The sequence below is a fragment of the Nomascus leucogenys genome, chromosome 12, assembly GCF_006542625.1.
Source record: "Nomascus leucogenys isolate Asia chromosome 12, Asia_NLE_v1, whole genome shotgun sequence".
Classification (NCBI taxonomy): Eukaryota; Metazoa; Chordata; class Mammalia; order Primates; family Hylobatidae; genus Nomascus; species Nomascus leucogenys.
The window spans coordinates 85,620,123-85,646,063 of NC_044392.1; the positions used below are offsets into that span (position 1 = coordinate 85,620,123).

Genomic DNA, 25,941 nt, shown 5'->3' on the forward strand with positions numbered 1-25,941 from the left:
TATTCTAAGTGAAGTAACTCAGGAATGGAAAACCAAACATCATATGTTCTCACTCATAAGCGGGAGCTAAGCCATGAGATACAAAGGCGTAAGAATGATACAATGGACTTTGGGAACACCAGAGGGAAAGGTGGGAGTGGGGTGAGGGATAGAAGACATACATTGGGTAGAGTGTACACTGCTCTGGTGATGGGTGCACCAAAATCTCAGAAATCACCACTAAATAACTTATCCATGTAACCAACCACCACCTGTTCCCCCCAAAAAATCTATTGAAATAATAAAAAAAAGGGTCACCAAACATTTTTTAAAAGGGCTACTTATACATTATATTTTTCTTCCATCTCTAAATGTGAGTTAAAAGTCCTTACCCCTAGCCAGAACTTCTCAATGGGGCTGTATTACCTCCTAGGAGCATTTTGGAAATATGTAGAAATTCTGGTTCTGAAGACAATAATACAGACAAACAGACATGGAGACGGACAGGTTGGGAAGTGACTCCAATAGAGGCAGAGACTCAGTGCAATAGAAATCTAAACAACTCTTAAGAAATCACGAAGCCTACGAGTATATCAGAACAATTATGAACAAGTTTTGGTCAGTCGTGGTGGCTCACACCTGTAATCCTAAGGCTTTGGGAGGCAAGGCAGGAGGATTGCTTGAGCCCAGGAGTTCAAGACCAGCCTGGGCAACATGGTGAAACCTCGTCTCTATAAAAATTGCAAAAATTAGCATGCACCTATAGTCCCAGCTACTCAGGAGACTGAGGTGAGAGGATCACTTGAACCCCAGGAGGTTGAGGCTGCAGTAAGCCGTGATTGGTGCCATTGCACTCTAACCTGAGCAACAGAGTGAGACCTTGTCTTAAAAACAACTACAAAAAACATTTTGACTCCTAGTTCAAAATCCCAGCTCTATCACTTACTACTTGTGTGAATTCTGGCACACTACACCCTCAATAATCTCAGATTTTTCTTACCTCAAAGAATTATTAAAATGATTAAATAATTTATATATATCTTAGTCACAGTATCTGGTACTTATCACTTATGCAATTATCAAGAGAGATAACATTATCATCATTATTACTAAATATAGCTAAAAAGTGGCTAACGGATAGTAAGAATAAGAATGTTGAAAAGATGAAACTAATTTTTTTATGTATATGATTAATTTAGAATAGATCTATCACAAAAACCCCCAGTATGCTAGAGTGTTGATTATTTTTTAAATAAGCACAGGCACAATAGAAAACACAGTAGCATATCTATTTCAAGCATAATGATATGAAGTATTTGGCTTAAATAAAGAAATATATAGTAAGAGGAAAAAATTACAAAATAAAAGCCCAGAGATGTCTTTGTTGTTTTTAAGTATACAATAAAACAACAACCAAACTAATATTATAAATAGATGGATGAATGGATGGACAGATAGGAAGAGGCAGAAGGAGGGAGGGAATCAGATTTGGGCTTCTCATTAAATGTTTTATTTTACCCATTAGACTGAAGAAATAAAAGCAAGTTGTTAGTTACTCTGAACTGGAAGGTAGAGAAAGGAAAAATGAAACTATATGGACAATATAAAACCACATCCCTGAGGAAATAAAACTAATTAGTTAAGTAGAAGATAAGTAAAAGATATTTGCAAATAGAAACAATAAAAAATCCAAATGACTTTGTTGAAACAAGTTAAAAATTAGTGAGCAATAAAATATTCTACTGGCAATTTGACACAAATGTGATGCAGGAAAACAAGTGCAACCTTTCTATTGTCCTCATACCGGTCTTCGTATATGCCAATGACACAAGAAAAAATATTCTTAAATTACCATGAGGGTTTGTAAGAAATAATTTCTGATGTGGAAATGATAAATATCACATTTAGCATAGTAGCTGGGGTTTCAGAATGGGGAGGGTAAGAAAGAGACAGGTATCCAGAAGGTTTCATTCAACAAACTGGTAATGTTTATTTATTTATTTATTTGATGGCTGGTCAATAGTGTTTTTATTATTCTCTATGTACCTTCAGTATGTCTATAACATTTTATAATAAACAGGGAAGAAATGATACAAAAACTAAAGGGAGAAAGCTATCCAAAAGTAAATACTGGATTTCATTACTGGGGAAGTAGTTGTGAAAGGCTGCAGAATTCCCTGAAGGTTATTAAATATAGGATAGTCCTCTGTCAGGTAAAGACAAAGACCTCTCGATCTTTTTAAATTGTTTTATTCTGAGAGCACATTTCCTTGAAAACATGTTAAGAAATTTTCAGTTCAAATGCCATGTTACTTGGTATATTTCAATATATGAGAAATATTAGTATATATTTAAATTTATACTCAACCTAATACATAAGCTTCTTTTATCTCATTCATTTTTCTCATTGTAAAGTTGGTCTCCACTAATCTTAATACATCAAAACAAAACTACTGAACAAGGCCTGCCTGCCTCTGTAGACCCCACCTCTGGGGGCAGGGCATAGCTGAACAAAGGCAGCAGAAACTTCTGCAGACTTAAATGTCCCTGTCTGAAAGCTTTCAAGAGAGCAGTGGTTCTCCCAACATGGAGTTTGAGATCTGAAAACGGACAGACTGCCTCCTCAAGTGGGTCCTTGACCCCCGAGGAGCCTAACTCGGAGACACCTCCTAGTAGGGCCCAACGGACACCTCATAGAGCTGGGTGCCCCTCTGAGACAAAGCTTCCAGAGGAAGGATCAGGCAGCAACATTTGCTGTTCTGCAATATATTTTAAAAAAATACAATGTAAATTTTGCAGAACATTTACTCAGGGAAAAGAGATATAAGTTATTCTCAGCCTTTTGGTACGCTTGAAATATTTCCTAATTTAAAAAAAAAAGTGTATAAGAGGAGACTGCTACTTCTGACCAACGTTAAGTAGCCGTGGGCAGATTTACCCTCCCAGCTGAAACAAAACAAAACCAAAAACAGACAAGATATATAAAACAATGGGTCCCAAAACATCTGACAAAACATAAAGACAATGAGACTGGAGATGAGAAAAAAATGAGGTGTTCTTTGACCAAAATGGAACCAAATTAGAAAGGAATAAAAGGAAGATATCTGGACAAATGTCCACAGATTGGAAACTGAAGTACTGCTCATTAACCTATGGGTCAAAAAGAAATCAGCACATATTCTGAACTGAATGAAAATGAAAACATATCAAAAATTGTGCAATGATGCTAAAAAAAGAAGGAAAACCATTATAGTCTCAATAGAAACAAAAAATAATTAGATAAAAATCCAACATTCTTTCCTCATAAAAATATTAAGCAGGAAAAGCAGCAAACATCCCCGATGTAATTAAAGGGCAAATACAAAACTCATACAACTAATCTTACGTTAATTATGTAAGACTGCATCCAAGCAAGAAAAAGAAATGAAAGGCACTCCAGATCACAAAGAAGTAAAACTTTTTATGCAAAGACAGCATTATTATTAAATAAAAACACTATGGAAACTACAAAAAAGCTACCAGAATTAATAAATGTATTCAGCAAAGTTGCAGGACACAAGATCCACATGCAAAAATCAATTGTACTTCTATATACTAGGAATGATCAGAAAAAGAAATTTTTAAAATACCATTTAAAATGGCATAAAAACATGTAGTACTTACAGACATATCTAACAAAAGATGTAAAAGACCCATACACTGAATACCACAAAATACTGCTGAAAGAAATTAGAGAAATCTAAAGAAATGGAAATACATACTTTGTTTATCATAGAACAGACAACATTGTTCGGAAGTCAGTTCTCCTCTTAATCTAAGATTCAGTGCAACTCCATTCAAAAATCCCTATAGACTTTTTCTAGAAATTGGCAAGCCAGTTTTAAAAATTATATGGAAATATAAAGAACCTAGATAGTCAAAACAAATTTGAAAAAGGAGAGTAAATTTGGAAGACTAATACTCCCAGAGTCTGAGACTTATAAAAAAGCACCAATAATCAAAACAGCATTGGACTGGCAAAAAAATAATAAATATAGCATGGGACTGGCAAAAAAAACAATAATAAATACAGCAATGGATCAGGAGAGAGCAGAAATTGTCGCACACACATATGAACAACTGATTTTTTGACAAAGATATAAAGGCAATTCAGTGGAGAAAGAATATATATAAATATATATATATATATATTTTTGGCAGACGGAGTCTCACTCTGTCGCCCAGGCTGGAGTGCAGGGGCGCAATCTCAGCTCACTGCAAGCTCCGCCTCCCGGGTTCACGCCATTCTTCCGCCTCAGCCTCTCAAGTAGCTGGGACTACAATGCCTGCCACCACACCCGGCTAATTTTTTTTTTTTTTTTGTATTTTTAGTAGAGACGGGGTTTCACTGTGTTAGCAGGATGGTCTCGATCTCCTGACCTCGTGATCCACAGGCCTCGGCCTCCCAAAGTGCTGGGATTACAGGTGTGTGCCACCATGCCCAGCCACGAATATATTTTTTAAATATATGCCCATATGAAAAATATGAACTTTGATCTACACCTGGCACCATAAACAAAAATTACCTCACAATGGATCATAAAACTAAATGTAAAACCTAAAACTAAAATTCTAGAAGAAAACAGGAGAACAGCTTTATCTTGGATATCAAACCAAAAACACAATGTGCAAAAGAAAAATGTTGATAAACTGGCGCCATCAGAATTAAGAACTTCTGCTCCTGGAAAAATACTGTTAAAAAAAAAAAACAGAAAAGAAAAGACAAGCTACAGAATTGAAAATATTTGCAATTCACACATCTGATAAAGGTATTAAATTCAGAATATATAAAGACTCTCAACATTCAATAAGAAAACAACTCAATTTTTAAAAATAGACAAAAGATTTGAATAGATACTTCACCAAAGAAGATATACAGATAACAGATAATGAAAAGATGGTTCAACATCATTCAATAAATGCAAATATGCAAATTAAAACCAGTGTGATGTTGCTATAAATCTACTAGAATAGCTAAAATTAAAACCATTAACTGTACCAAGTATTGGTAAGAATGTAGAGCAACTGGAACTCTTTTTTCTTTCTATTTTTTTTTTTTTTTTTTTGAGACCGGGTCTAGCTGTTGCTTGGGCTGGAGTGTGCAGGCGCAATCACCTCTCACTGCAACCTTGACCTCCCAGGCTCAATTCATCATCCTGCCTCAGCTTCCCAAGTGGCTGGAACTACATGTGCAAAACACCGCACCTGGTTAACAACCAGAACTCTTAAACACTACTAGTGGAAAAGTAAAATGATACAGCTACTTTGGAAAATAATTTGGTAGCTTTTTAAAAACTTAAAACATGTACCTGCTATATGTTTTAGCCATTTTTCTCTTAGGCAACTTACACAAGAATAATGAAAGTGTAAGTCCACTAAAACTTGTAAACAAATGTTCAAAACATCTTTATTTGTAATATCTCAAACCTGGCGATAACCCAAATATCCATCAACAGGTAAAGATAAATTATGGTATTATATATCCATATAATGAAATACTACTCAACAACAAAAATGATTGAACTACCTACCAATACATACTGCAGCATGGTGAAATATCAAAATCACGATTTGAGTGAAGATGCCATGCCCCCCCTCTCCAAAGTACACACTGTATAATTCTTTTTGCATAAAAACTCCACAAAAGGCAAATTCATCTATAGTGACAGAAAGTAGGGACGGGGAGAAAGGGAATAATGACAGGAGGAGATTAGAAAGAGACACAAAGAAACTTTTGGAGGGGTAAATATGTTCATTATATTGTTTGCACTGAGTTTCACAGTTGTTATCAGCATGTCAAGCTTATCAAATTGCCTATTTTAAATGTGTGAAATTTACTGTGCGTTAATTATATCTCTTTAAATAAGATGCTAAAAAAAAAACCTTTTTTTTAAGTCTCTTACTCTTTTTCTATACACAGGATTAGTCTCCCTTTACTAATATCAAGGATATTCATCAAAAATTATCTTCTACTAGAGTTAGGATATCTTGGTTCTAGACTCAATTCCTCTACTTAATGATAGTCAATCACTTAAACCTCTCTGGGTATCATTTTTCTAACCTGTTAAATGAGATTAAGCTAAACGGATATATTCCCATCTCAATACTTCATGGAACTATAGACTAAGTAGCCTTTGCTTTTTACCAAATTATGTAGTTCCCAGAACTCTATAGTAAAATGTCATTCTATAAACCAAGTCATATTCTGTGATGAGAGGAAAATGCTTACTACAAAATATATCAATAAACCCCTATAATTATTTGAAATATTAAAATACAAAATACTCACAGAAAAGATCATTAGCCTGGATTTAGACAGACCTAGTGTCAAATGCCAGTTGGGCTAACTTGCTATGTAACATAGGCAAGTAACTTTACCTCTCTACGCCTCACTTTAAAAATATATAAATGACAAAAATAAGCCAGTATCTCTTAAGATTATAAAATAAAACCAGCACATGTCTGATACACAGAAGTTATTTGATAGTAATTAAAATGTCTATTAATAAGATCGTGCTTTACATCATAAAACTATCTGCACGTTTTAGACTTTACTGTAATATATGAAAATTTACCAAAGAATTAACATAAAACAAAACCATCACCACCAGTTTAAAAGGATCTCTCAGTATACATTAAAAAAAAAAATTTGGTTGCTCAGCATGAATGAAGGTTAGGCAAGGATATTTATTTAGTGCACATTAAGTATCATTTACATAAATAACTGCTGCATTTTATTGAACCTACAGAATAAACCAAGGAAGGAGAAAAGGGACAGGGAGTGCTGGAAGGTAGGATCACAAGTACTGCTACTTTTACATAATAAGATCATCAGGGAAATGCTCTCTCATAAGCAGACACTTTAACAGGGACTTTAGTATATTTTAATTCATTAAAAAAAAGTTTACACAAATAATCACTGCATCATTAGCTAAAGACTTCCCTGACCACAACAATAAAGAAATTTACTCTTTAAGCAGGGAACAGAATATGAAATACTTCAAACACAATGTTGCAAATTAAATCTAATTCTCCCAAAGTTGAAACTATCACACAGAAAAAAACAGTTTTCAACTGAAACTAGAATACCTATGAAACCTGGGCAGCTGAAAGTTTTCATTTACTTTTCTCTATAGCTCCTTGACTTAAATTATCTTTCATCATCATACTAGAAAGAAAACACATAACTGTCTAAAAAGCTTTTTCAAGTAGTGAAATCTGCATTATTGAAGTAAAAAAGAATATGGGATAAAATAAAACAATTCTTTGTTTACATTCTTTACATCTTTTTTTACTGTTGATCTCAAAGAATAAAAATAACACAATGCCTTCCTTCTCAAGCTGCTGACCAAAGTTTAGAACCAGCAAATATATCAAGGCCAAATGTAGTTATTAAATAATTTGCCTGTCAAAGTATGAAAAAATAAAAAGGACAAAATTGGGGGCAGTCTTCTGAATGAAAAAGAGGAAATTTTCTTTAATTTTTCTGCTTGCATGCATTTGGTTCCTATTATCCTACCCTCCTTGAACATCTTTTCCTCTTAGAAAATTCCAACTATCCCATTTTAAGCTTATCTTAAAATAAAAACTGTGCCCAACCTTGTCACGGTTGCTCATGCCTGTAATCCCAGCACTTTGGGAGGCCAAGGACAGCAGATCACCTGGGCTCAAGAGTTGGAGACCACCTTGGGCAACATGGTGAAACCCTATCTCTACTAAAATACAAAAAATTAGCTGGGCGTGGTGGCACACGCCTGTAGTCCCAGCTACTCGGGAGGCTGAGGCAGGAGAATCACTTGAGCCCAGGAGGCAGAGGTTGCAGTGAGCCCGGATCGCGCCACTGCATTCCAGCTTGGGCTACAGAGTGAGACTCTGTCTTAAAAAAACAAAAAACTAAACAAAACAAATGACCACTCCCTCCTCTGAAGTCCTACAACGACTGTTGCACAATTCACTTAGAAATTAATTGTGTATGACTTTGAGCCACCTCTTCTATTGCTATCCAAATGTAATTTAAACTTTGACTTTTCATAATTCAGTCAAATAAGTACTTCTGATAAAATAGCTAACTAGAAATTTAAAGTCATCAATAAATGAAACAGATGCTTCTGAGAGATGGAAACTCGGATTTATTGAAAACAATAAAATAAAAACCAGTTACAGTAATCCCAAAATAAATCAAATTATATTATTATACATTACTACACCATACCCAAGAGCTGGGCATTTTACTTTATGGGATCTAACTGTAAAGAGTAAACTGGAGCTCTTTTAAGAAGTCACAAGGCTAGACAAAATAAAGTCAGAATACTTAATGTTTTGTTGTTTTTTGTTTTGTTTCGTTTTATAGGCACTGACAATAGAGCTGGCCTTGAGCAAGTCTCATATTGAGCAACTAGAAAAACAAACTCAAAAAAAGGAACTGTATACAATTATTTTAACTTCCTTAAAAGATAAGGCTAACTCTAGTAGAAGGGCTTAATAAAAGTATAGCTCTCAAGCTGTAAAGAAAATACAATCCCGAGTAGCTGGGATTATAGGCACCTGCCTCCATGCCAGGCTAATCTTTGTATTTTTAGTAGAGACGGGGTTTCACCATGTTGGGCAGGCTGGTCTCAAACTCCTGACCTCAGGTGATCCACCCGCCTCAGCCTCCCAAAGTGCTGGGATTACAGGCATGAGTCACTGCACCCAGCCTCAACTGAGTTGTTTTAACAATTAAGTAACATTATCATTTGTTTTTAATAATAAACATTACTATTATTATCTACTTCTGTTGTGTCTGGTGACAGCTCCTTCTGCTGGTAAAAAAATCTCAGTCTGAGATGTGGGAATTCAATTATTATATGACTTAAGGTGATAAAATTATGTACCTGCCAAGGGAAAAATGATATACTGCAGTTCTGCTCCCTCATAAATACCAAAACAAAAGCAGAGAAAATTTAAGTAACAAATTAAAATTGGAAGATTTTCAGACATTAGACTGTTATTTATTCAACAAACATTAATCAGCAGCCACTGTCAGACAGAAGTGAATACTTCCTTTGCCCTCTGAAGGTTTGTTGAAAACCACTGAAAAGAGGCAGATAAATAGAAGAAAAGGCATACAAATTTATTTGATCACAGTTTTACGTGACATGAAAGCCTTCAGAATGAAGAACCAAAAATACAGGGGAAACTGTCCTTTTTTATGCTTAGGTTTAACAAAGTATGGACAGCCGTGTAGAAACGTGATTGGACAAAAAGTGAATGATCTAATGTTAATAGACTGAGTGGGGAAACCATGCAAGACTTGTCTCATTCTTTTGTCTTTGTGTGCCTCTCTGAGTATGTATGCTTTACTTCTGGGTATGGAGAAGGATTCTAAAATAGGGATCTTATGATCTATGGTCAAACAAAGTAAGTCAGGTAATTTTTTTATGACTGGTGTTACACAAAAAAAAAGAAGGAGGAAAAGTTAGAATAATATTCTTAGGTTTTATGACTGACTTTTTAAAAGGGGTTCTGCATTGTGGAAGACAGCATGGCAATTCCTCAAAGACCTAGAGGCAGAAATATCATTCAACCAGAAATCCCATTACTGGGTATATACCCTAAGGAATATAAATGGTTCTATTATAAAGATACATGTATGTGTATGTTCACTGCAGCACTATTCACAATAGCAAAGACATGGAATCCACCTAAATGCCCATCAATGACAGTCTAGATAATGTAGTACATATACACCATGGAATACTATGCAGCCATGAAAAGGAATGAGATTAGCCAGGCAGTGGCTCATGCCTGTAATTCCAGCACTTTGGGAGGCCAAGGTGGGTGGAACACTTGAGGTTGGGAGTTCAAGACCAGCCTGGCCAAAACAGTGAAACCCTGTCTCTACTAAAAATACAAAAATTAGCTGGGTGTGGTGGCGCATACCTGTAATCCTAGCTACTCGGGAAGCTGAGGCAGGAGAATCGCTTGAACCCAGGAGGCAGAGGTTGCAGTGAGCAAAGATTGCGCCACTGCATTCTAGCCTGGATGACAGAGCAAGACTCCATCTCAAAAATAAAAAATAAAATAAATAAAAGGAACAATATCATGTCCTTTGCAGGGACATAGATGGAGCTGTAAGCCATTATTCTCAGCAAACTAAAGCAAGAACAAAAAACCAAATACCGTTGTGTTCTCACTTCTAAGTGGGAGCTGAATGATGAGAACACACGGACTCATCGAGGGGAACAACACACACTGGAGCCTACTGGAGGATGGGGGATGAGGGCAGGGAGAGCATCAGGAAGAATAGCTAATGGATGCTTAATACTCAGGTGATGGGATGATCTGCACAGCGAACCACCATGGCACATGTTTACCTATGTAACAAACCTGCACATCTTGCACACGCTCCCCAGAACTTGAAAGTTGGAAATTTTTAAAAAAGGGAAAAAAATTAAAATTACATTAAATAATTCTAGCCTATAAGCAAAAAAACAAGATATTTAAGTAATTAAAAATACATTTGCAAAAAGGCAGTGAATGGGCTGCACAATAAAATATATACATCTGAAGTTAGTGAGCCAAAAGAAAAATAAAGGCAATCTCCCAAAACAGAGAAAATTTAAAGAAATAGGAAATATGAAGGTAAGTTTAAAGACATAGAAAACAGTCCAGGTGATCCAACCTACGTTCATAAAGCGTTTAAGAAAGATGTTGTAGGAACTATGCAGAAGAGGGGTTAGGGAGAAAAAGAAAGAGAGAAACGGGAAAGAAGGAAGGAAGGAAATAATATAATAGAAATAGAAACCTTGTCAATGTAAAAACAATACAATGCAATAAATAAAATCGGTGCAAGGGAAGTGAGAAGTGGAAGTGTACTGAAACTCTCATTTTTGTGCAGAGTTAATAGATGCTATGGCTCTACAAATCAAAACATAGTCGTACAGGAAACTACCAGAAAAAAACTAAAAATAATAATGTAACTAACACATTTAGGAAATGAAGAAGGAAAAACAGAAGTTGGTTAAATGTCTTTTGTAAATCACTTATAAATCACTAGGTTAATGCGTATGGTCTAAAGTTGATAAATCAAAAATTTAAAATTATAATGTCAATTCCAGAAATAATAAAGGGCAATGTGACTACTTTTGGGGAGTAGGACTAACTGCAGAGAAAGTACTAAGGAAGTGGTCTTTACTTCTAATTTTATACATTTCAGTATCTTTTGATTTATCCGTGCATATGTACACATGGATTATTTTCAAAAATTTTTTAAAAGTTAAGCAATGTAACAGCCTATTAATACTGTCTTTGATGCCTCTAAAAGATTATATAACGAAGCACTTGGTAAAGTCTAGGTCCTTCCAGAATTGACTTCACCAAGTGCTAACATTAATGTGCTAGCTTTTATCAAAGATTGCTTTGAAAAACAACCATAAAGAATATTTTCTTGTTTACTGTAAAACTGTTGTTGAGGACATTGTTTATGCATGAGTCATCGTTCATTGTACAGGGGGGTCCTTGAGTGAATCTCTTTCAAGGACAGTGCTAAATAAAGCTTGCTTCTGCTGGGGAAGAAAGAAAACGGTGGTGGCAGTTCTGGTTTCTATGACCCACTTTTAAAAAGATGGATTCTAGTTTATATGGCTAGCCTTGGAAGAAAAATAAAACTGAGAGACAAGAGGACAAAAAAAGGTTAAAAAATAAAACAGCCCTTTTGTTTCTGAGACTACTTCTAAGACCTTCATTGCAGAGTATTGTTTTCTGAGTCTCAACACTGCTATGTGCAAGTTACTTTCTTCAGGACTAAAGGGCTAAAGGGGTAAAAGATGAAGATTAAAAATATAGTCCTTTCCTTCAAAGATTTTAAGCATTAAGCCTAGAAGAGAAAATGAAGTAGGATACAAACAACTACAGTACAATGCAATATATAATAAATGTCATGAGATAGAAAATATTCTTAAGTTTTGAGGAGAGACTGGACATGAGTAGGGGAAAATAAGGAAAAAAATGAATAAGCAAAATTTGAATTTGGCCTTTAAGTATTCCAGTTGATAGAATGTAGTAAAAATACAGGTGAGGAAAAATCACTCATCATAGTATGCCTGAAAAAATAAGCTGCTTACATGAGCAAGACTTAAGAATGAAAAGTATTTTGGGGCTACAACAATGACAGCTTGGATTGCCTGGCTAAGGAATTAGGACTATATCCCCCAGGCATTAAGGAGTCACTGAATGCTAAGGTCAAATTCTGAATCTAGCAATTGTACATAGTTTAAATAACAGCAGAACAAGGCAAAAGAGGTAGAGGTAAAATGTCAAGATATGATAATCATCCAAATGACAATGAAGGCCCACACTTAGACAATGGCAAAGTAATGAATGAATTCAAGACACAGAAGTAGAAGAAACAACTGAAGAGACTGAAGCAACAGTCAAATAAAAGTGACTAGCAGACTTCTAGCAGCCAGGGGAAGAATAGCTTTTGGAAATTTAGAGAAGTCAGGTCTGGCAGATTGGTCATATAATTTTTTTAAAAATCTGTTCATTTATTTATTCAAGCATTTATTAAGCATAAACTATATGTCAGCTGCTAGGGACATAAAGAGGAGTAAGACCTAGTTCCTGTCTTGAAAGTAGTAAAGACATGTAACAATTAACATATTGATATATTCAATACAGGAGCTGTAAAATCGGAGACTAATTTGCAAATGTATCAAAACGCTTCATGACCAATTCCCTAAATTTATTAATCAAAAATATATCTTAAGTAAAACTTTTCTTTATTAGATATATTCATATATTCAATGAATATGATTTTCTTATCAGAATTTTAAGGATTGTCCAATTTGTCAAATGCTGTTCAGACAGACAAGCAATATTAGTATTCTTAAAACCAGAATCAGCATATGCAAAGACAGGGAGTGTGGTTCAAAGAAATGTAAATAGTTTAATATTCCAGAGTGTAAGATAAATAGGGAGAAAAATCAGAAAAAATTGGGGTCAGATGATGAAAAGTATAAATATATTTTATTCTATAATCAATGGAAAGTAACTGAAACATTTAAGCAGGAGAACCCCTAGAATTCTCAACCTAGAATCCCTTTTCAGAAAATAGTCTGTCGCAACCTCACAAGAGGTTTCTTGAAGCCATATTGATACTAGAGAATCTCATCCCTCCATTGCCATAGTTAGCTGGATCAGGGACACATGTTCCACTGACTAAAGCCACTCAGATTTTCTCATCTAAGAATTTAAAATTGTGACATATAGCAACTCAGTCAGCTGTGGTCTATGTGCACTGAACTTGCAGTTAATGTAAATTTAGAAGTTAGGAGTGCAACTTGGAGACCACAGGCAAGGAGAGCAAAGAGAACGAGTATACATAGATATAAAGCAGTACACATACTTAAAGAAAAGAGGACATGTAGCCCTAGAAAGAAAACATCCAGTTTCCTGTTTAGTACTCATGGGATCTGGCTATACATCTTACCCTTAAGTGATACATCCCCATAGCTTTTCAAAAAAATCCAATTTCTGCTTAGGCTAATTTAAGTGGGTTTCTATTTTCTGCAACTGTTACTGAGTAAGGTTTTTGGTGGTTAATCAGATTCTGGTGGTTAATCTGAAGGATAAATTAAAGGGAAAATAGCCTAGAAATAGGTGGAACATTTAAGGCAGAAAAAGAGTTACCAAACAAAAGCAGTAGTAACAAACAGAGGCAGGTATGTTGAAAGAAAAGTAACCAATATAGTGCAGGGTCCTCAAAGCTTAATTAACAAGTTTCAGGAAGCTGGAGCAGTATCAATTGCATCTAAAGACTAGAAGTAACAGAATGTCATGATACCTTTAAGAAAACCACTTCGACAGAATAATGAGACAGAAGTCATATATGAGTAAGCTAAATAAACGGTAGACAAGGCAACTAAGAAATTTCTTATAAAAAGAAAGAAATTTGAGGGTACAACAGTATTAAAGAGTATAACAAAAACATGAGAGACGTGAACTTATTTTTAAGCCAAGAGCCAGTGGATAATGCAAAGCCCCACCCTGCAAAAGAATAAAACATGATACTCCAGAGGAAGCAAAAGCCCAGGAAAGTATAACCTTACCAAGAAGCAATTTTTCCTTAAAATTCAGTAGAAATAAAAAGGATGGCTAACATTCCAAGAAATTTGAAAAACCTGAGGAAACTCACGTGGTTGAACAGCACGTATCACTACATAGAGATCAGTGATATGCTGAGAACAAAAGAGCAGGAGTAGGTTGGATGACAGAAAACAACATAAAAAGTTGGAGCCACAACTGGAGAATGGGATGGGTGTCAACAAGAGTTAAGACAAGGATGACCTTTACCGACCCAAAGCTTCAGGAGATAAAAAAAAAAAAAAAAAAAAAGAACCACAAATTGATATAATAAGGAAAAGGTGAGGTATTACTGAGCTAGGTAAAGACAAGTTCAGGTATAGTTCAAAACATAACCTAGCATGATGTAACTCTAACTGGCAAAAATTTATCAAATTTGATTAATCAAATATGATTAATCTTAATTAATCATATTTGATTAATTTTTGCCAGTTAGAGTTAGGCTAATAAAGCTATTTGTAGATGTGTCTATCCTAAAAGCTGAAAAGTGCTCTATTTTAAATTTGCATTATAAAGAAGTCTGATAGACATCTGAATTTTTTTTTTTGAGACAGAGTCTCGCTCGGTCACCCAGGCTGGAGTGCAGTGGCGCGATCTCGACTCACTGCAAGCTCCGCCTCCCTGGTTCACGCCATTCTTCTGCCTCAGCCTCCAGAGTAGCTGGGACTACAGCGGCCCACCACCACGCCCGGCTAATTTTTTGTATTTTTAGTACAGACGGGGTTTCACCGTGGTCTCAATCTCCTGACCTCATGATCCACCTGCCTCGGCCTGCAAAATGTTTTTAAACGTTAAAATAACTCAGACCTATCTTCATATTCAAAAATCAATGCTATTAAATAAACAGAAATGAGATACCATGATACACTTATTAGAATGACAAAAATCCAGAACACTGACAACACCAAATACTGGAGATGGTGTGGAACAACAAAAACTCTTATTGTTGGTAGGAATACAAAATAGTTCAGGCACTCTGGAGGGCAGTTTGGGAGTTTCTTACAAATCTAAATATATTCTTACCATACAATTGGACACCCTGGTATTTAACCGAAGGAGTTGAAAAGTTGCCTCCACACAAAAACTTGCATAGGATGTCTATAGCATTTTATTCATAACTGCCAAAACAGAAGCAACCAAGATGTTCTTCAGTAGGTGAATGAACTGGGGTACATACAGACAATGGGATATTATTCAGCACTAAAAAGAAATAAGCTATCAAGCTATGAAAAGACATGGAGAAAAATTAAATGCCTATTTCTAAGTGAAAGAAACCGATGTAAAATGGCTACACACTGTATGATTCCAACCGCATGAGATTTTCCCAAAGGCAGAACTATGGAAACTGTAAAAAGATCAGTGGTTGCCAGGGGATGGAGGAGAGGGAAGGATGAATAGGTGGAGCACAGAGAATTAGCTTAGCGCAGTGACACTATTCTGTATGATACTATAATGCTGGATACATGTCATTATACATTTGTACAAACCCATAGAATGCACAACACCAAGATGTGTGCACTCTGGGCTCTGGATGATGATGATGTGTCAATATAGGTTCGTCAACTGTAACAAATGTACTCTTGTGGAGGATGTCGATAATGCATATGTACATATGTAGGGACGCAGGTATTTGAGAAATCTCTAGACCTTCCTCTCAGTTTTGCTGTGGACCTAAAACTGCTTTAAAAAAAATGAAGTCTATTAAAAAACAACAAATCCAGATAAACTGACTTAAATCTAAAAAATAAAACTGCAAGATTCTTAGGAGCAAACTTGGGTAGCTATCTTTTAAACCCAGGATAGGGAATAATTTATTTAAAAGGGCATGAAAAGCAATTACAGTAAGTCCTCACTTAACACTGTTGATGGGTTCTTGGAACTGTGACTCTAAGAGAAACAATGTGCTGCAGGTCCTTTAATAATGCTGTTTTGCTCAATATCATTTCTTTTCTTTTCTTTTTTTGAGACAGGGTCTCACTATGCTGCCGAGGTTAGAGTGCAATGACACGATTCCAGCTCAGTGCAGCCTTAACTCTTGGGCTGAAGTCATTCTCTCACCTTCACCTCCAAAGTAGCTGGGACTACAGGTGTGCATCACCACTTCTGGCTAATGTTTCATTGTTTATAATATCATTTCCTGAGAACATTGAGGAGAAAAAAGAAACTGGTTTCATTATAAGTTGTTTTGCTTAAAGTCAAGAACCCATCAATGACATTAAGTGAGGACTTACTGTATGATAAACAATGGACAAATTTGACTTAAGAATTTTTTTTTATCAAAAGATGCACAGCAATGACAAAAACTGTATTTAGGATTCCGAGTTTGTAAATACTAGTAAACTGCGCAGAGATTAATATTTTGCTTTATATCCAGTATTAAATCTGATCAACTCCAGCATTTTAATGGCAAGCTATGAAAATACCTAAGTAACTGACTCAAATAATCTTACAGAATATACTGCCCTTTAAACAAAATAATTATTATTAATGACTAACAATAAGTAGTTTGTAACAGAGAGATATGGAATTGGAAAATAAGCAACTGATGAAGTGTATGTATAATTTTTGCTATTTCTTTGCTTCTGAATTTACTCGTTAACTAAATCAACCTAGCATTTGGGTGCCTAGTATGTGTGAAGCAATACAGTATTTTATACAACTTCCTATGGTTGTTCATTTGGATAGTTTACAAATCCTCAGGCCATAAACTATTAATATAACTTTACCCTTTCTATACAAAATGTACAATATATATTAAATACAAGCCTGTTGATAATAATGATGTAAATTATTCCGAATATTTGCCAGAGAAGGTAGAAGCATTTAAAACTGTCCCTCCCACACAACTCCTATAAAAGAAAGTGAAAAAGTTAGGAACTGAAAGAAGACATTCACAATGTACACAGAGGATTAACATAAGCAATATAAACAACTCTTATAAACTAGTAAGAAAAACAAAAATAGGCAAGAGACATAAATAGGAATTTCACTGAAGAAGCCACGTAAAAAGGCCGACAAACATAGAAAGAAGTGTTCTACATCAGTGATAACCAGGAAAATGCGCATCAAGACCCCAATAAGGCAACATTTTACACCCTTATGATTTGTAAAACTTAAAAAGAGAATATCAAGTGTTGGAGAGGATGGATAACCAAAGGATCTTTTATTTCATATATTGCTAATATGAATATAAATTGGTGCAACCATATTGAAAGTTCTGCATCATCTCTTAAGTTGAACATTCACCTACCCTGTGAGGCAGCAATGCTCCCTCTAGGTATATAGTAGGAACTGTGGCACATGCACAGTAGGAAACATGCAGACTGTCCATAGGATCTTTGCTTATAATTACAAACAAAACAAAACAAAAAACAGAAAATAACTGCCAACAAGGGAGAATAGATAAATATCCAAATATCCACCAAAGGAGAGTTAATGAATATTTTACTCAATGAAATATTATATAGCAATTTAAATGAATGACTATAGCAACATGCAAAAATGTGGATAAATCTTATTTATAACAGGTGAAAAATCAAGTTCAAAAAGATTCACCACAATTCTATACAAACAACTAAAAGACGTTATTTATATGTCCAACTAAACTATACACAGAAGTCTCTTTTATCCACCGAGAGACCTTCAGTAAATGCCTAAAAAACCACGAACAGTACTAAACTCTATTTACACTTTTCCTTTAACATACATACTTATGCTAAAGTTTAATTTATAAATTAGGCACAGTAAGCGATTAATAATAATAATAAAACAGAACAATTATAACTATACTGTAATTACAGTTATGAGTGTGGTTTCTCTCAAAGTATCTTAGTACTTATAAATATCTTATAGTACTATACTGTACTCACCTATTTTTGGACCACAGTTGACCATGGGTAACTGAAACCGTGGATAAGAAGGGACTACTATATAAGGAAGAGAATGAACACAGGACTCAAAAATGATGACCTAGATGACAAGAAGGTGGAAACAGAGGGATAGAATAGAAGAAAACTATACGTAGGTTAAAGTTCCTAGCTTGTTTTGAGAGAGGGGGAGTGGTGGTCCATGAGTACTTATTAAAATGATTGACAGACAGATAGGTGATTAATCCAATGCAGTGTGCCTGATGTTTAATAAATTTTTTAAAAATCCAAAAGTTGCATAAAATTTGTTCAACGAAAATTCTGAAACAGGGAGAACAAACACCTCCTTAGAGAATCCGTAAGGTAGCAACTACAGGGAAGGGGAAACAATATGATTAATGTGTAAAACATATGATACTCAGGCCAGGCACAGTGGCTCACATCGGTAATCCTAGCACTTTGGGAGGCCAAGGCAGGTGGATTGCTTGAGTCCAGCAGTTCAAAACCAACCTGGGCAACATGGCAAAACCCCGTCTCTCCAAAAAAATATAAAAATCAACCATGCATGATGGCTCACACCTGTAGTACCAGCTACTTGGGAGACTGAGATGGGTGAATCACTTGAGCCCAGGAGGCAGAGGCTGCAGTGAGCCAAGATCACATCACTGCACTTTTCAAGCTGGGTGACAGAGCGAGATCCTGTCTCAAAAATAAAAATAAAAATAAAATATATAAAAAACTCTCAGCACATGTATTGTGTGGTATGTCTTCTATAATCAAAAATAAATCCCAAATTTTGTCATAACTACATTCCATTAAATTAAGGTACTTATGAGCCAGGGCAGTAAAACTTTCACCAATTTGATAAGTCACTGACAAATTTCTAAAAGAGATAAATCCTAACAATATTATATAAGTCTTGTATATCCACTCATCTTTATGAGGCACTTCAACACTACCTTCACCTCTAAGGTGTTTACTGTCATCAAGTACACTGTCCCATGCTTTCTTGATCTTCATTTTTTACAGGCAATATTTATGTATATAATGTTACACAAATTTCATTTTTGTGATTGCAAAAAAAACCAAGTATGATAATAGAGCTAGTTTCAAACAAGATTTCATCAGATAAAATTAAGAGAAGCTAGACATGCATCAAGATAAAGGTTCTCTATTTCTGTTTCATTAAGGAATTACTTTTTCATTAGTATATTTTTCCCACTCTAAATTTTAAATCTTTTTAAAGCTTTTAACTAGTTTTCAACTTTGCTGTCAAGTTTGAACTCTGCTGTATATCAAAAGTTGATCATATTAAATGTCATATACTGTAGAGTAAAATTGGTATTTGAAACAATATAGACATTTGACAATTATCAGCACAGTGTATTTTATGAGGGAATAATGTAGAATTAACTGTTTTATTCAGATACCATTTATGGTATGAAAGTAACATTATTTTAGGTGATGTTTACAAACTACTACTTTATTTGTTTAAAAGTAAACATGCTTCTGATGAATGGCATGAAAATTTACCATTGCCAAATTCGAAAAGCAGAAATAAGAGAGCCCAAGGAATCAGATGCTAAGCTCTGGGATAAAGAGATGATGTCTAGAAGATGCCCCTACTTCTCCCTACTTCAACACTATGTGAATGGTAGGAATTGCATGATACTAGACCTAATCTCTATTACACTAATGAGAGATGACAAAAAAATCCATTTTAGAGCCATCATTTAGTAACACTAGTTTTAACACAGAGTTTTATCTTGGTAGTCAAGAAATATTTGGAAAGTTATTTAGTATGTTTAATTCAGCAAAGTATGCGCTGCAAATTACAAACATTGGGGTAGTCTGTAAGAGCAGCAACAATCAAACCTAAGCTGGAAAAACACACTGTATTGCTATATTATTCAAAGAAATTGTTGCTATACTTCATTACTATTACTAAATCCATACTACTGCACATTTCTTTGAGACAGGTTCTCGCTCTGTCACCAAGGCTGGAGTGCCGTCGCGTGATCTCGGCTCACTGCAACCTCCGCCTCCTGAGTTCAAGTGATTCTTGTGCCTCAGCCTCCCAAGTAGTTGGGATTACAGGCACACATCACCACACTTGGCTAATTTTTGTATTTTTAGTAGAGACAGGGTTTCACCATGTTGTCCAGGCTAGTCTCAAACTCCTGACCTCAGGTGATCCGCCTGTCTCAGCCTCCCAAAGCACTGGAATTACAGGTGTGAGCCACCATGCCCAGCCTGCACTTTTCTTCTTAATGAAGCAGCGACTTACAATTGAAATATTTTGAGATTAAAAAAGGCAATAAAAGCTAATTAGATCCACTCATCTAGAACCAGTGGCAAGAAAAATTTTTTAACCTACTGTGATTTCTACCTTAAAATTCTCTGAGCTTCATTTTTCTTCAAAATTCTAGTAAGTAAAACGAGATGAAGAAAAAAAGAAAAAATGGACTCTACAGCCATGGGACTTTTAGGTGGGAAAAGTCTGTCAGTCTCTAAGTGACAGAACTATGAGCAACTTTTATTTTCTTTTGTGCTTTTCCACATTTTCTGGATTTTCTGTAATACATATGTATTACATTTCTAATTTGAAAACAATGTAAAGTCTGTCTTAACTACCCTGCTTACCTTCTCATACTACTGTCCCCCAAACCACCCTAAAATTTTAATCCTCCCAACTCAGACCTTCCACTTTCCAGTGTCACTGCAAAATTAGATGCCACCTTCTGATTTTCCATTAAATGAGTAAACTACCAGTGTGCTATATGGAAGAATGATGTAACTACTATAGAAATCCCTTTTGTACTTTTAAAGGGAATATTTTTGGGAGAAGGGATTAGAAATGTAAATTAAAGAAAACTACGTAATTTCGTATGTCAAAGATTATAATGAACTTCTCTTAAAATAATCTAGACATCCCTCTTCCTACGTGACAAATGGAGCCTTCTCATCAATGTATTGAGCACCTACTAAGTGTCAAACACAGAGCTAGGTTACATATGAGTATAAAATTTTAAAGCAAAGCATAGTCTACAGAGTAATGTTAAATCTTTTGGGAAGTTTTGGGCAAGCATCTGACACCTTTCATTAGAAACAGTAATTCTTAATGAAGAAACCCTGTAAAAAGATTATTTGTACTATTATTCTTTGTGAAATATTAGACTGTATCTAAAATAATAAAACACTGCTAAATTATAGACTACCAAGTGGAATGTAGAAATCATTTTTCCTTGTTACAGATGGAGCTAACAAGTAGTGTAAAGTTAATGTTGGTTAATTACATTTTTGGCCAATTTGTAGAAAGTTCATACAACTATAATATTAGATGCAAAACATTTATAGTTCCCCAGAACTGTGGCAATTTAAAGAATGGTGTAGTGGGGCCGGGCACAGTGGCTCACACCTGTAATCTCAGCACTTTGGGAGGCCGAGGCAGGCGGATCACGAGGTCAGGAGTTCAAGATCAGCCTGGCCAACATAATGAAACCCCGTCTCTACTAAAAATACAAAAAATTAGCCGGGCGTGGTGGCAGGTGCCTGTAATCCCAGCTACTCGGGAGGCTGAGGCAGGATAATCGCTTGAACCTGGGAGGCGGAGATTGCAGTGAGCAGAGATCGCACCACTGTACTCTAGCCTGCGTGACAGTGTGAGACTCCATCTCAAAAAAAAAAAGAATAGTGTAGTGGGAAACATACAGACCTGGGTTCAAACTCAGACACACAATGTAACCATGAGCAATTTATTTAACATTCTTGAACTTAAGTTTCCTGATCCATAACATGGAAATAACACCTACCTTATTGGATTGTTGTGAAGACCAAATAAGGTGTATAGGATACTAAATACAATGTCTGATATATAGCAAATAATTTTTAAAATGTTATTTGTACTCTCTTATAATTATTTTCTAGTACAATTATCTATACTCTCTTCTGGAAAGCAAAAACCTATCTTGTCATCTTTATATCCTCCAATATAGCTTTGGTAGATACTACATAACTGGTGAAATTAACCCCTGTAATTTAAGGGTAACTATCTCAACTTTCCACTTGAGCAAGTTACCTCTATCTAAATAAAATCTGCTGAGAATGGAATTAAAGATTCCCAGACCAACACTTTATTGGGCATTTTGATGAAGAAAATGAATCTCCAATAATCAACAAGGTAGCTTTATTAGTACACTGCTCAATATTTGGTCTGCATTCTACAAAATTACCATTTTAGCCAACACTTTCATTTTGAGATTCTTTACAGTTTTCATTAATCCAGGTTTCTTGGAAATAAACTTTAGTTTCTTTGGCATTGCAAAAATGTCTAAGTTTTCTGCTATACTTCAAATAAAAAAATAAAGAGAATACAACGCAACAAATTAGTTATGAGATAAAAATTAGAAATTGGCCATTTTAAACAGCCGATTTTTATTTTTATTACAGTAAATATTCTTCCTTATACCTTGAAACCTCTAGCCACCAAAGTTTACATAGTTTATTAATGCTTCCTTGTTGAATAAGCCTCCTGAATTACTAGCAATACTTAAAAACATTACTCCATGCTATTACAGTAATTAACAAGACAGAATACTGTAGTTTCAGATTTTCTTACTTTGCCTTTCCATGACCAAAAGCCAATTCCAGCTCAAGCAATGGAGTATTTCAATTCTACAATTTGAAAAAATAATGAAAAGCTGGATATATTTCTAAATAAATATCAATTTCATTAAAGCTAGGTTGTAATATGTAACTTTCCGAGTAAAACAAGTATTCCTGAGACAGGATACATAGCAAAGTAACAGTTTTAACCATTAAATACATCTTAAAACTGGCTACAAAACTTCTTAAATACTTAAAATCTGTATGGCAGAGAAGAATGAAGAGCTTCATATTAAACAGTACTTCAGTCTAAATTCAAACAAGAAGCTTTTTAAAAAAGTGAAATCTTGAAACAAAAGTTTAATAAATACTTGGTTACTGTACACTGTTTCAGGACCTAATGAAATAAAATGTTTGAATAGATGGAAATATTTGGAGAAGCAAACTTTATGACTATTTATCTTTAAGTGTTGATATAAGTAATAGTCTCAAACATTTTAATAAACACGATAAAGTTTAAATGCAGTAACTTTTATCAAAACTGGGAGTCAAATAAACCAAGAAAATGACTTGGATATATGACAACCTATAAGGTAATACTTAAAAAAAACTATTCTTTTTCTGGAAGGGGTTATATTTCAGTTTATCTAGAAGTTTAACTTCAGGTGTTCCTCTATTTTGGTCGTATTCCTAAATCATCATATTTAAAATTTCTTCCTTCTTTGCTTGCTTCCTTGTTATTATCAAAATTGATCTTATTAATTAAAAGATCCTAAATGTTATATTTTAATATACATGAAAATATATTTTCAGTTCCAGTGCCAAAGTAGGTGTCTTTTATGCCAACTTTCTATAAAATACAAGTACCAATGCCAAATATAACTCTAACACTGCTCAATTCAAAAGAAAACTGACCCTATCATCTTTCTCAATCAAAACCAAAGTATGTTTTTCATGGTTCAAGACCAGGCAATGTAAAGTATTTCTGACTTGCCTCACATAATCTTCATTTTAAAAGCTCATGTAAATTATTTATTATTAATAAAATAGTAAATTCCATTCATTTAGCAAATGTGGTATGCTGTAAGATCTGCTTATAAAAGGCTAACTGTAATTAAAATATTACATAGCAACATTTTCAATTATATGAAATTCAGCTTTGCATTACCAAAGGATTCTAAAAATGTGCAACACTGCATTGGTATACATAGTTAAAATCTCTATTTTTGTGGAGGAAATATCAACTATTATACCAACGTTTTCAAGCTTACGTCTGACTGCACAAGAAACCAAACTTATAAAGAAATTTCTTAAAAAGTATATTTAAACAAGAAATTTAGATGCAGTTGCAATACTTAATTTTGACATCATCAAGAATCAACTCTTCAGAGTTTCTTGATTTAGTCTTTTTTTAAAAAAAATTCACTGTCCAACACACAAAAAGAAATGCAGGCATGCTATTTTTTTCTCCTAATTCCCATCTACAATCTTCGAGTAGCTAAAAGATAACTATATTAAAATAAAGCAAAATAACTTTTAAGTCAAAAAACAAACACCTCTGGAACACTCCCAAGTAATGAAAAACCCGACAGGGCAGCTTAAGTCCCCATGTACACCATAGAGATCTAAAAACAAAAATCGTGCCTACATCATCAAATATTTATCTGGAAATGGGAAATAATATTGCTACTCGACATGGACTTAACTAAGCCATCTATTTTGCTCTCATCTTTTGCAGACATGTGGAGCCCAATGTTTTCCCTTGGTCGACTGCTTTCTCATTAGTAAACAACTTATGCAGCTCTTTCTCTGGTGCTCAAATAAGAGGGAAAATGAAAGTCTGAAAAGCATCAGCATCTGAGCTCCCGGATCTGGGCAGGGGTAGCCGAGAAAGGCACCACGTATTTATCACTCGGTTAAAAAAATAAGAAAGGAAAAGAAAAGAAAAAGATAACCCTCAAACTAGAGGATAGAAACTGTCACCTGAAGAGGGTTGGTGAAGTGAAGCAAGCATTTGGTGAGACTCGATTTTTAAAAAAAACTTGTCTAGGGGCTGGAAGTTACGGGGGCGCTCTTTGTGCGGAGTCTGAGGGGAGGGGGAGGGACAAGAAAACAGCTTGGGAGTCATTCAAAGGAGTTTAAGGAGCGGTGTACGGAGGAAAGGCGGGGCGGGGCCCGGCCGCGCGAAGGGAGGGCGCGACAAGGGCGTTCGCGGGTAGCTCTGACACCGAGGGAGGGGGCGACGGGCCGGCCTCTCCGGGGACCGGGCGAGAGCAGGCTCCCGCTGCAGCAAGGCTGCAGAGATGGGGTCCCCTCTGGTAGGCAGAATCAAACCAAAGCGGTGGCAGGCCAGGGCTTTGGCCGGGGAGAGGGTCCGGCTGCCGAGGGAAGCGGTTCCCCGAGGGAAGCATTTCCCGAGTGACATCCCGGAGTTTCCGCACTTAGCGGGCTAGGGGCGCGGCGGCCGCAGGGCTTTCCTCGGTCCCCGACGCCGCGCGGGGCTCTCTCCCTGTCTCCTCCGCCAGCGCCTCTCGCCAGGGCCGCGGCCCTTACCTGCAGTTCCGTGAGCAGAATCAACCCCCGTTCGGGGTTGGACGCCATTGCGCTCCGGTATGGACTCCACACCTGGACGCGGCCGCCGCTGGCGAAGAGAGAAGGCGGGACGGGGCTCGGAGTGGGGGTGAGGAGAGGGGAGAGAAAGAAAAAAAAAACAACTAGGGATTCATGGAGGCGCAGCCCCTGCTGGAGGCGCGGCTTATTCCGTCGGGTTCATCGAGAGCGGCGGGGAGCGAGGGCACTCGTAGCGGGCTTCCTCTCGCCGCCCGCCGGCCGCCACCGCCGCCCACACCGGAATGTTGGTCTAGTCGCTCCCTGGGCGACGCCAGAATCCGCCTCAAGCTCCTACGTTCGGGGCGCTGCGGCCGCGGATGCCGCTCCTCCTGTCGCACCATTTGGCTGTCACCGCGTCGCAAAAGCGGCCTCACTTGGCGGCTGCCAGCACACGTGACGGCGGCAGCCACTGCCTCTCATCGGGCAGCGAAGGTGGGGCAAAGGGCTTCCCCAGGGCGAGCGCGGGGAGGGGGCGGGGCGTCTTCCGACCTGACTCCGCGCCGAGGGCAGCCATTGGACTCGGCTGGGGTGAAAATGAGGGGAAAGGACTGGGCTCGAGTCTCTGGGGAGGCGGGAAGAGGAAGAAAACACACGCCTACTTTCCTGCTGCGTTTAACGGCTTCACTGTGAACGCTTGAACTCGGGAGCCTGCTCGCTGTTGTTTTTTCGGGTTTTGTTTTTTTTTTTTTTTTTTTTTTTTTTTTTTTCCCAGTTCCAC

At 36.3% G+C, this 25,941-nt stretch overlaps 1 protein-coding gene across 3 annotated transcripts in view; it reads right to left on the bottom strand.

Annotated features, from left to right (window-relative positions):
* The window catches only part of PKN2 (protein kinase N2), a 142,269-nt gene extending 116,697 nt beyond the window's left edge, over positions 1-25,572 (bottom strand). For all 3 annotated transcript variants that reach the window (XM_030825099.1, XM_030825100.1, XM_030825098.1), the window contains exon 1: positions 25,167-25,572. In XM_030825099.1, coding sequence (XP_030680959.1) covers positions 25,167-25,214 — 48 coding nt within the window. In that variant the 5' untranslated portion in view covers positions 25,215-25,572. The remainder of the gene's footprint in view (positions 1-25,166) is intronic.
* Between the last annotated feature and the right edge of the window lie 369 nt (positions 25,573-25,941).